A 13,275-nucleotide genomic window follows, 5' to 3' on the forward strand; every position below is an offset into this window, starting at 1 on the left:
TACCTCTGGAAGGGTTTGAGTTGATTAGAAAGCCCTGTCTGTACCTCTGGAAGGGTTTGAGTTTCTTAGAAAGCCCTGTCTGTACCTCTGGAAGGTTTTGAGTTTCTCAGAAAGCCCTGTCTGTACCTCTGGAAGGGATTGAGTTTCTTAGAAAGCCCTGTCTGTACCTCTGGAAGGGATTGAGTTTCTTAGAAAGCCCTGTCTGTCACTGGACGGGTTTGAATTGCCCAGAAAGCCCTGTCTGTAACTGGAACGGTTTGAGTTGCTCAGAAAGCCCTGTCTGTACCTCTGGAAGGGTTTGAGTTGATTAGAAAGCCCCGTCTGTACCTCTGGAAGGGTTTGAGTTGAATTAGAAAGCCCCGTCTGTACCTCTGGAAGGGTTTGAGTTGATTAGAAAGCCCTGTCTGTACCTCTGGAAGGGATTGAGTTTCCCAGAAAGCCCTGTCTGTACCTCTGGAAGGGATTGAGTTCCCTAGAAAGCCCTGTCTGTACCTCTGGAAGGGATTGAGTTTCTTAGAAAGCCCTGTCTGTACCTCCGGAAGGTTTTGAATTGCTTAGAAAGCCCTGTCTGTACCTCTGGAAGGGTTTGAGTTGCTTAGAAAGCCCTGTCTGTACCTCTGGAAGGGTTTGAGTTGATTAGAAAGCCCTGTCTATACCTCTGGAAGGTTTGAGTTGAATAGAAAGCCCTGTCTGTACCTCTGGAAGGGTTTGAGTTGATTAGAAAGCCCTGTCTGTACCTCTGGAAGGGTTTGAGTTGCCCAGAAAGCCCTGTCTGTCACTGGAAGGGTTTGAGTTGCCCAGAAAGCCCTGTCTGTACCTCTGGAAGGGTTTGAGTTTCTTAGAAAGCCCTGTCTGTACCTCTGGAAGGTTTTGAGTTTCTCAGAAAGCCCTGTCTGTACCTCTGGAAGGGATTGAGTTTCTTAGAAAGCCCTGTCTGTACCTCTGGAAGGGATTGAGTTTCTTAGAAAGCCCTGTCTGTCACTGGACGGGTTTGAATTGCCCAGAAAGCCCTGTCTGTAACTGGAACGGTTTGAGTTGCTCAGAAAGCCCTGTCTGTACCTCTGGAAGGGTTTGAGTTGATTAGAAAGCCCCGTCTGTACCTCTGGAAGGGTTTGAGTTGATTAGAAAGCCCCGTCTGTACCTCTGGAAGGGTTTGAGTTGATTAGAAAGCCCTGTCTGTACCTCTGGAAGGGATTGAGTTTCCCAGAAAGCCCTGTCTGTACCTCTGGAAGGGATTGAGTTCCCTAGAAAGCCCTGTCTGTACCTCTGGAAGGGATTGAGTTTCTTAGAAAGCCCTGTCTGTACCTCCGGAAGGTTTTGAATTGCTTAGAAAGCCCTGTCTGTACCTCTGGAAGGGTTTGAGTTGCTTAGAAAGCCCTGTCTGTACCTCTGGAAGGGTTTGAGTTGATTAGAAAGCCCTGTCTATACCTCTGGAAGGTTTGAGTTGAATAGAAAGCCCTGTCTGTACCTCTGGAAGGGTTTGAGTTGATTAGAAAGCCCTGTCTGTACCTCTGGAAGGGTTTGAGTTGCCCAGAAAGCCCTGTCTGTCACTGGAAGGGTTTGAGTTGCCCAGAAAGCCCTGTCTGTACCTCTGGAAGGTTTTGAGTTGCTTGCGGAGCACGCTCTCCAGGTTGAGGACCTTCTGCATCAGTAGACACTTGACAGCCGTCTCCTCTCTGCTGGCCGGGCTAATACGCTGGGCCGTCTGCCTCCATACACGGATTTCATGCCTCAGCTCTAGGGAACGCAAACACACAACAATACATGTCACTGAAAAGTACTGACAGGTCTATCAACATCTAGATGTTTTGACTGAACAAAAGAGTATGTTCACTCAGAGCATCCTGTTAGTTGGTCTTCTCCCTGTGTTGCTGTTTTTAGTTGATCTGCTGTCCGGGTTGTGAGGCAGCAGTAGGTCTGTTGTTGTTGATAACCAGCAGACACGGTGATGGATGTGCTCAGAGCCTCATCTGGCCTGTATAACTCATCTAACTCAAGCTGTGAAGCTGTTTCAAGTCATTACTGTGTTGGGCCCCTGAGAGAGCAGAGAGGCACCTGTCCAGTCACTACACCACCACAACTAGTCCTGTTACTATCACTACTAGTCCTGTTACTATACTACCACCACTAGTCCTGTTACTATACTACCACCACTAGTCCTGTTACTACCACCACTAGTCCTGTCACTATACTACCACCACTAGTCCTGTTACTATACTACCACCACTAGTCATGTTACTATACTACCACCACTAGTCATGGTACTACCACTACTAGTCCTGTCACTACCACTACTAGTCCTGTTACTACCACCACTAGTCCTGTTACTATACTACTACCACTAGTCCTGTTACTATACTACCACTACTAGTCCAGTTACTACCACCACTAGTCCTGTTACTATACTACCACCACTAGTCCTGTCACTATACTACCACCACTAGTCCTGTTACTACCACTACTAGTACTGTCACTATACTACCACTACTAGTCCTGTTACTATACTACCACTACTAGTCCTGTTACTATACTACCACCACTAGTCCTGTCACTATACTACCACTACTAGTCCAGTTACTACCACCACTAGTTCAGTTACTACCACTACTAGTTCAGTTACTACCACTACTAGTCCTGTCACTATACTACCACCACTAGTTCAGTTACTACCACTACTAGTTCAGTTACTACCACCACTAGTTCAGTTACTACCACTACTAGTCATGTTACTATACTACCACCACTAGTCCTGTTACTATACTACCACCACTAGTCCTGTTACAACCACTACTAGTCCTGTTACTACCACTACTAGTCCTGTCACTATACTACCACCACTAGTTCAGTTACTACCACTACTAGTTCAGTTACTACCACTACTAGTCCTGTCACTATACTACCACTACTAGTTCAGTTACTACCACCACTAGTCCTGTTACTACCACTACTAGTCCTGTCACTATACTACCACCACTAGTTCAGTTACTACCACTACTAGTTCAGTTACTACCACCACTAGTCCTGTTACTACCACTACTAGTCCTGTTACTATACTACCACTACTAGTCCTGTTACTACCACTAATAGTCCTGTTACTATACTACCACCACTAGTCCTGTTACTATACTACCACTACTAGTCCTATTACTACCACTACTAGTCCTGTTACTACCACTACTAGTCCTGTTACTATACTACCACTACTAGTCCTGTTACTACCACTACTAGTCCTGTTACTATACTACCACCACTAGTCCTGTTACTATACTACCACTACTAGTCCTGTTACTACCACTACTAGTCCTGTTACGACCACTACTAGTCCTGTTACTACCACTACTAGTCCTGTTACTACCACTACTAGTCCTGTCACTATACTACCACTACTAGTCCTGTTACTACCACTACTAGTCCTGTTACTATACTACCACTACTAGTCCTGTTACTACCACTACTAGTCCTGTTACTACCACCACTAGTCCTGTCACTATACTACCACTACTAGTCATGTTACCACCACTACTAGTCCTGTCACTATACTACCACTACTAGTCCTGTTACCACCACTAATAGTCCTGTCACTATACTACCACCACTAGTCCTGTCACTATACTACCACTACTAGTCCTGTCACTATACTACCACTACTAGTCCTGTTACTATACTACCACTACTAGTCCAGTTACTACCACCACTAGTCCTGTTACTATACTACCACCACTAGTCCTGTCACTATACTACCACCACTAGTCCTGTTACTACCACTACTAGTACTGTCACTATACTACCACTACTAGTCCTGTTACTATACTACCACTACTAGTCCTGTTACTATACTACCACCACTAGTCCTGTCACTATACTACCACTACTAGTCCAGTTACTACCACCACTAGTTCAGTTACTACCACTACTAGTTCAGTTACTACCACTACTAGTCCTGTCACTATACTACCACCACTAGTTCAGTTACTACCACTACTAGTTCAGTTACTACCACCACTAGTTCAGTTACTACCACTACTAGTCATGTTACTATACTACCACCACTAGTCCTGTTACTATACTACCACCACTAGTCCTGTTACAACCACTACTAGTCCTGTTACTACCACTACTAGTCCTGTCACTATACTACCACCACTAGTTCAGTTACTACCACTACTAGTTCAGTTACTACCACTACTAGTCCTGTCACTATACTACCACTACTAGTTCAGTTACTACCACCACTAGTCCTGTTACTACCACTACTAGTCCTGTCACTATACTACCACCACTAGTTCAGTTACTACCACTACTAGTTCAGTTACTACCACCACTAGTCCTGTTACTACCACTACTAGTCCTGTTACTATACTACCACTACTAGTCCTGTTACTACCACTAATAGTCCTGTTACTATACTACCACCACTAGTCCTGTTACTATACTACCACTACTAGTCCTATTACTACCACTACTAGTCCTGTTACTACCACTACTAGTCCTGTTACTATACTACCACTACTAGTCCTGTTACTACCACTACTAGTCCTGTTACTATACTACCACCACTAGTCCTGTTACTATACTACCACTACTAGTCCTGTTACTACCACTACTAGTCCTGTTACGACCACTACTAGTCCTGTTACTACCACTACTAGTCCTGTTACTACCACTACTAGTCCTGTCACTATACTACCACTACTAGTCCTGTTACTACCACTACTAGTCCTGTTACTATACTACCACTACTAGTCCTGTTACTACCACTACTAGTCCTGTTACTACCACCACTAGTCCTGTCACTATACTACCACTACTAGTCATGTTACCACCACTACTAGTCCTGTCACTATACTACCACTACTAGTCCTGTTACCACCACTAATAGTCCTGTCACTATACTACCACCACTAGTCCTGTCACTATACTACCACTACTAGTCCTGTTACTATACTACCACTACTAGTCCTGTTACTACCACTACTAGTCCAGTTACTACCACCACTAGTCCTGTTACTATACTACCACCACTAGTCCTACTATACTACCACTACTAGTCCTGTTACTACCACTACTAGTCCTGTCACTATACTACCACTACTAGTCCTGTTACTATACTACCACTACTAGTCCTGTTACTATACTACCACCACTAGTCCTGTTACTATACTACCACTACTAGTCCAGTTACTACCACCACTAGTCCAGTTACTACCACTACTAGTCCAGTTACTACCACTACTAGTCCTGTCACTATACTACCACCACTAGTTCAGTTACTACCACTACTAGTTCAGTTACTACCACCACTAGTTCAGTTACTACCACTACTAGTCATGTTACTATACTACCACCACTAGTCCTGTCACTATACTACCACTAGTCCTGTTACAACCACTACTAGTCCTGTTACTACCACTACTAGTCCTGTCACTATACTACCACCACTAGTCCTACCACTACTAGTTCAGTTAGTACCACTACTAGTCCTGTCACTATACTACCACTACTAGTTCAGTTACTACCACCACTAGTCCTGTTACTACCACTACTAGTCCTGTCACTATACTACCACCACTAGTTCAGTTACTACCACTACTAGTTCAGTTACTAGTCCTAGTTCCTGTTACTACCACTACTAGTCCTGTTACTATACTACCACTACTAGTCCTGTTACTACCACTAATAGTCCTGTTACTATACTACCACCACTAGTCCTGTCACTTACTACCACTACTAGTCCTATTACTACCACTACTAGTCCTGTTACTACCACCACTAGTCCTTCAGTTACTACCACTACTAGTCCTGTTACTACCACCACTAGTTCAGTTACTACCACTACTAGTCCTGTTACTATACTACCACCACTAGTCCTGTTACTACCACTACTAGTCCCACCACTACTAGTCCTGTTACTACCACTACTAGTCCTGTTACTACCACTACTAGTCCTGTCACTATACTACCACTACTAGTCCTGTTACTACCACTACTAGTCCTGTTACTATACTACCACTACTAGTCCTGTTACTACCACTACTAGTCCTGTTACTACCACCACTAGTCCTGTCCTACTACCACTACTAGTCATGTTACTACCACTACTAGTCCTGTCACTATACTACCACCACTAGTTCAGTTACTACCACTACTAGTCCTTCAGTTACTACCACCACTAGTCCTGTTACTACCACTACTAGTCCTGTTACTATACTACCACTACTAGTCCTGTTACTACCACTAATAGTCCTGTTACTATACTACCACCACTAGTCCTGTTACTATACTACCACTACTAGTCCTATTACTACCACTACTAGTCCTGTTACTACCACTACTAGTCCTGTTACTATACTACCACTACTAGTCCTGTTACTACCACTACTAGTCCTGTTACTATACTACCACCACTAGTCCTGTTACTATACTACCACTACTAGTCCTGTTACTACCACTACTAGTCCTGTTACGACCACTACTAGTCCTGTTACTACCACTACTAGTCCTGTTACTACCACTACTAGTCCTGTCACTATACTACCACTACTAGTCCTGTTACTACCACTACTAGTCCTGTTACTATACTACCACTACTAGTCCTGTTACTACCACTACTAGTCCTGTTACTACCACCACTAGTCCTGTCACTATACTACCACTACTAGTCATGTTACCACCACTACTAGTCCTGTCACTATACTACCACTACTAGTCCTGTTACCACTACTAGTCCTGTCACTATACTACCACCACTAGTCCTGTCACTATACTACCACTACTAGTCCTGTTACCACCACTACTAGTCCTGTTACTATACTACCACTACTAGTCCAGTTACTACCACACTAGTCCTGTCACTATACTACCACCACTAGTCCTGTCACTTACTACCACCACTAGTCCTGTTACTACCACTACTAGTACTGTCACTATACTACCACTACTAGTCCTGTTACTATACTACCACTACTAGTCCTGTTACTATACTACCACCACTAGTCCTGTCACTATACTACCACTACTAGTCCAGTTACTACCACCACTAGTTCAGTTACTACCACTACTAGTTCAGTTACTACCACTACTAGTCCTGTCACTATACTACCACCACTAGTTCAGTTACTACCACTACTAGTTCAGTTACTACCACCACTAGTTCAGTTACTACCACTACTAGTCATGTTACTATACTACCACCACTAGTCCTGTCACTATACTACCACCACCAGTTACTACCACTACTAGTCCAGTTACTACCACTACTAGTCCTGTTACTACCACTACTAGTCCTGTCACTATACTACCACTACTAGTTCAGTTACTACCACTACTAGTCCTGTTACTACTACCACCACTAGTCCTGTTACTATACTACCACTACTAGTTCAGTTACTACCACCACTAGTCCTGTTACTACCACTACTAGTCCTGTCACTATACTACCACCACTAGTCCTGTTACTACCACTACTAGTTCACTATACTACCACCACTAGTCCTGTTACTATACTACCACTACTAGTCCTGTTACTACCACTACTAGTCCTGTTACGACCACTACTAGTCCTGTTACTACCACTACTAGTCCTGTTACACCACTAGTCCTGTTACTATACTACCACTACTAGTCCTATTACTACCACTACTAGTCCTGTTACTACCACTACTAGTCCTGTTACTATACTACCACTACTAGTCCTGTTACTACCACTACTAGTCCTGTCACTATACTACCACCACTAGTCCTGTCCTACTATACTACCACTACTAGTCCTGTTACTACCACTACTAGTCCTGTTACGACCACTACTAGTCCTGTTACTACCACTACTAGTACTACTACCACTACTAGTCCTGTCACTATACTACCACTACTAGTCCTGTTACTACCACTACTAGTCCTGTTACTATACTACCACTACTAGTCCTGTTACTACCACTACTAATCCTGTTACTACCACCACTAGTCCTGTCACTATACTACCACTACTAGTCATGTTACCACCACTACTAGTCCTGTCACTATACTACCACTACTAGTCCTGTTACCACCACTAATAGTCCTGTCACTATACTACCACCACTAGTCCTGTCACTATACTACCACTACTAGTCATGTCACTATACTACCACTACTAGTCCTGTTACCACCACTACTAGTCCTGTTACTACCACTATTAGTCCTGTCACTATACTACCACTACTAGTCCTGTTACTACCACTACTAGTCCTGTCACTATACTACCACTACTAGTCCTGTTACTACCACTACTAGTCCTGTTACTATACTACCACTACTAGTCCTGTTACTATACTACCACTACTAGTCCTGTTACTACCACTACTAGTCCTCTTACTATACTACCACTACTAGTCATGTCACTATACTACCACTACTAGTTCTGTTACAACCACTACTAATCCTGTCGCTATACTACCACTACTAGTCCTGTAACTATACTACCACTACTAGTCCTGTTACTACCACTACTAGTCCTGTTACTATACTACCACCACTAGTCCTGTTACTATACTACCACTACTAGTCCTGTTACTATACTACCACTACTAGTCCTGTTACTATACTACCACCACTAGTCCTGTTACTATACTACCACTACTAGTCCTGTTACTATACTACCACTACTAGTCCTCTCACTATACTACCACTACTAGTCCTGTCAATATACTACCACTACTAGTCCTGTCACTATACTACCACTAGTCCTGTTACTATACTACCACTACTAGTCCTGTCACTGTAATACCACTACTAGTCCTGTCACTATACTACCACTACTAGTCCTGTCACTATACTACCACTAGTCATGTTACTACCACTACTAGTCCTGTCACTATACTACCACCACTAGTCCTGTCACTATACTACCACTAGTCCTGTCACTATACTACCACTACTAGTCCTGTCACTATACTACCACTACTAGTCCTGTCACTATACTACCACCACTAGTCCTGTCACTATACTACCACCACTAGTCCTGCTACTATACTACCACTACTAGTCCTGTCACTATACTACCACTACTAGTCCTGTTACTATACTACCACCACTAGTCCTGTTACTACCACTACTAGTCCTGTCACTATACTACCACTACTAGTCCTGTCACTATACTACCACTAGTCCTGTTACTACCACTACTAGTCCTGTCACTATACTACCACTACTAGACCTGTCACTACCACCACTAGTCCTGTTACTATACTACCACTACTAGTCCTGTTACTATACTACCACCACTAGTCCTGTCACTATACTACCACTACTAGTCCAGTTACTACCACCACTAGTTCAGTTACTACCACTACTAGTTCAGTTACTACCACTACTAGTCCTGTCACTATACTACCACCACTAGTTCAGTTACTACCACTACTAGTTCAGTTACTACCACCACTAGTTCAGTTACTACCACTACTAGTTCAGTTACTACCACTACTAGTCCTGTTACTATACTACCACCACTAGTCCTGTTACTATACTACCACCACTAGTCCTGTTACAACCACTACTAGTCCTGTTACTACCACTACTAGTCCTGTCACTATACTACCACCACTAGTTCAGTTACTACCACTACTAGTTCAGTTACTACCACTACTAGTCCTGTCACTATACTACCACTACTAGTTCAGTTACTACCACCACTAGTCCTGTTACTACCACTACTAGTCCTGTCACTATACTACCACCACTAGTTCAGTTACTAACACTACTAGTTCAGTTACTACCACCACTAGTCCTGTTACTACCACTACTAGTCCTGTTACTATACTACCACTACTAGTCCTGTTACTACCACTAATAGTCCTGTTACTATACTACCACCACTAGTCCTGTTACTATACTACCACTACTAGTCCTGTTACTACCACTACTAGTCCTGTTACTACCACTACTAGTCCTGTTACTATACTACCACTACTAGTCCTGTTACTACCACTACTAGTCCTGTTACTATACTACCACCACTAGTCATGTTACTATACTACCACTACTAGTCCTGTTACTACCACTACTAGTCCTGTTACGACCACTACTAGTCCTGTTACTACCACTACTAGTCCTGTTACTACCACTACTAGTCCTGTCACTATACTACCACTACTAGTCCTGTTACTACCACTACTAGTCCTGTTACTATACTACCACTACTAGTCCTGTTACTACCACTACTAGTCCTGTTACTATACTACCACTACTAGTCCTGTTACTATACTACCACTACTAGTCCTGTTACTACCACTACTAGTCCTGTTACTATACTACCACTACTAGTCATGTCACTATACTACCACTACTAGTTCTGTTACAACCACTACTAATCCTGTCACTATACTACCACTACTAGTCCTGTCACTATACTACCACTACTAGTCCTGTAACTATACTACCACTACTAGTCCTGTTACTACCACTACTAGTCCTGTTACTATACTACCACCACTAGTCCTGTTACTATACTACCACTACTAGTCCTGTTACTATACTACCACTACTAGTCCTGTTACTATACTACCACCACTAGTCCTGTTACTATACTACCACTACTAGTCCTCTCACTATACTACCACTACTAGTCCTGTCAATATACTACCACTACTAGTCCTGTCACTATACTACCACTAGTCCTGTTACTATACTACCACTACTAGTCCTGTCACTGTACTACCACTACTAGTCCTGTCACTATACTACCACTACTAGTCCTGTCACTATACTACCACTAGTCATGTTACTACCACTACTAGTCCTGTCACTATACTACCACCACTAGTCCTGTCACTATACTACCACTAGTCCTGTCACTATACTACCACTACTAGTCCTGTCACTATACTACCACCACTAGTCCTGTCACTATACTACCACCACTAGTCCTGCTACTATACTACCACCACTAGTCCTGTTACTACCACTACTAGTCCTGTCACTATACTACCACTACTAGTCCTGTCACTATACTACCACTAGTCCTGTTACTACCACTACTAGTCCTGTCACTATACTACCACTACTAGTCCTGTCACTACCACCACTAGTCCTGTTACTATACTACCACTACTAGTCCTGTTACTATACTACCACCACTAGTCCTGTCACTATACTACCACTACTAGTCCAGTTACTACCACCACTAGTTCAGTTACTACCACTACTAGTTCAGTTACTACCACTACTAGTCCTGTCACTATACTACCACCACTAGTTCAGTTACTACCACCACTAGTCCTGTTACTACCACTACTAGTCCTGTTACTATACTACCACTACTAGTCCTGTTACTACCACTAATAGTCCTGTTACTATACTACCACCACTAGTCCTGTTACTATACATACAACCACTAGTCCTGTTACTATACTACCACTACTAGTCCTGTTACTACCACTAATAGTCCTGTTACTACCACTACTAGTCCTGTTACTATACTACGACTACTAGTCCTGTTACTACCACTACTAGTCCTGTTACTATACTACCACCACTAGTCCTGTTACTATACTACCACTACTAGTCCTGTTACTACCACTACTAGTCCTGTTACGACCACTACTAGTCCTGTTACTACCACTACTAGTCCTGTTACTACCACTACTAGTCCTGTCACTATACTACCACTACTAGTCCTGTTACTACCACTACTAGTCCTGTTACTATACTACCACTACTAGTCCTGTTACTACCACTACTAGTCCTGTTACTACCACCACTAGTCCTGTCACTATACTACCACTACTAGTCCTGTCACTATACTACCATTAGTCCTGTTACTACCACTACTAGTCCTGTCACTATACTACCACTACTAGTCCTGTCACTACCACCACTAGTCCTGTTACTATACTTCCACTACTAGTCCTGTTACTATACTACCACCACTAGTCCTGTCACTATACTACCACTACTAGTCCAGTTACTACCACCACTAGTTCAGTTACTACCACTACTAGTTCAGTTACTACCACTACTAGTCCTGTCACTATACTACCACCACTAGTTCAGTTACTACCACTACTAGTTCAGTTACTACCACCACTAGTTCAGTTACTACCACTACTAGTTCAGTTACTACCACTACTAGTCCTGTTACTATACTACCACCACTAGTCCTGTTACTATACTACCACCACTAGTCCTGTTACAACCACTACTAGTCCTGTTACTACCACTACTAGTCCTGTCACTATACTACCACCACTAGTTCAGTTACTACCACTACTAGTTCAGTTACTACCACTACTAGTCCTGTCACTATACTACCACTACTAGTTCAGTTACTACCACCACTAGTCCTGTTACTACCACTACTAGTCCTGTCACTATACTACCACCACTAGTTCAGTTACTACCACTACTAGTTCAGTTACTACCACCACTAGTCCTGTTACTACCACTACTAGTCCTGTTACTATACTACCACTACTAGTCCTGTTACTACCACTACTAGTCCTGTTACTACCACTACTAGTCATGTTACTATACTACCACTACTAGTCCTGTTACTACCACTACTAGTCCTGTTACTATACTACCACCACTAGTCCTGTTACTATACTACCACTACTAGTCCTGTTACTACCACTACTAGTCCTGTTACGACCACTACTAGTCCTGTTACTACCACTACTAGTCCTGTTACTACCACTACTAGTCCTGTCACTATACTACCACTACTAGTCCTGTTACTACCACTACTAGTCCTGTTACTATACTACCACTACTAGTCCTGTTACTACCACTACTAGTCCTGTTACTATACTACCACTACTAGTCCTGTTACTATACTACCACCACTAGTCCTGTTACTATACTACCACTACTAGTCCTGTTACTATACTACCACTACTAGTCCTGTTACTATACTACCACCACTAGCCCTGTTACTATACTACCACTACTAGTCCTGTTACTATACTACCACTACTAGTCATCTCACTATACTACCACTACTAGTCCTGTCAATATACTACCACTACTAGTCCTGTCACTATACTACCACTAGTCCTGTTACTATACTACCACTACTAGTCCTGTCACTGTACTACCACTACTAGTCCTGTCACTATACTACCACTACTAGTCCTGTCACTATACTACCACTAGTCATGTTACTACCACTACTAGTCCTGTCACTATACTACCACCACTAGTCCTGTCACTATACTACCACTAGTCCTGTCACTATACTACCACTACTAGTCCTGTCACTATACTACCACCACTAGTCCTGTCACTATACTACCACCACTAGTC

The 13,275-nt window shown here is 43.0% G+C and overlaps 1 protein-coding gene across 1 annotated transcript in view; it reads right to left on the bottom strand.

Annotated features, from left to right (window-relative positions):
* oca2 (oculocutaneous albinism II) overlaps nucleotides 1-13,275 on the bottom strand; it is a 178,599-nt gene that overhangs the window by 86,810 nt on the left and 78,514 nt on the right. The window contains exon 4 of the mRNA XM_065008535.1: nucleotides 1,590-1,737. Within this exon, the coding sequence (XP_064864607.1) occupies nucleotides 1,590-1,737 (148 nt within the window). The remainder of the gene's footprint in view (nucleotides 1-1,589; nucleotides 1,738-13,275) is intronic.

Source organism: Oncorhynchus nerka, linkage group LG24, assembly GCF_034236695.1.
Source record: "Oncorhynchus nerka isolate Pitt River linkage group LG24, Oner_Uvic_2.0, whole genome shotgun sequence".
Lineage (NCBI taxonomy): Eukaryota > Metazoa > Chordata > Actinopteri > Salmoniformes > Salmonidae > Oncorhynchus > Oncorhynchus nerka.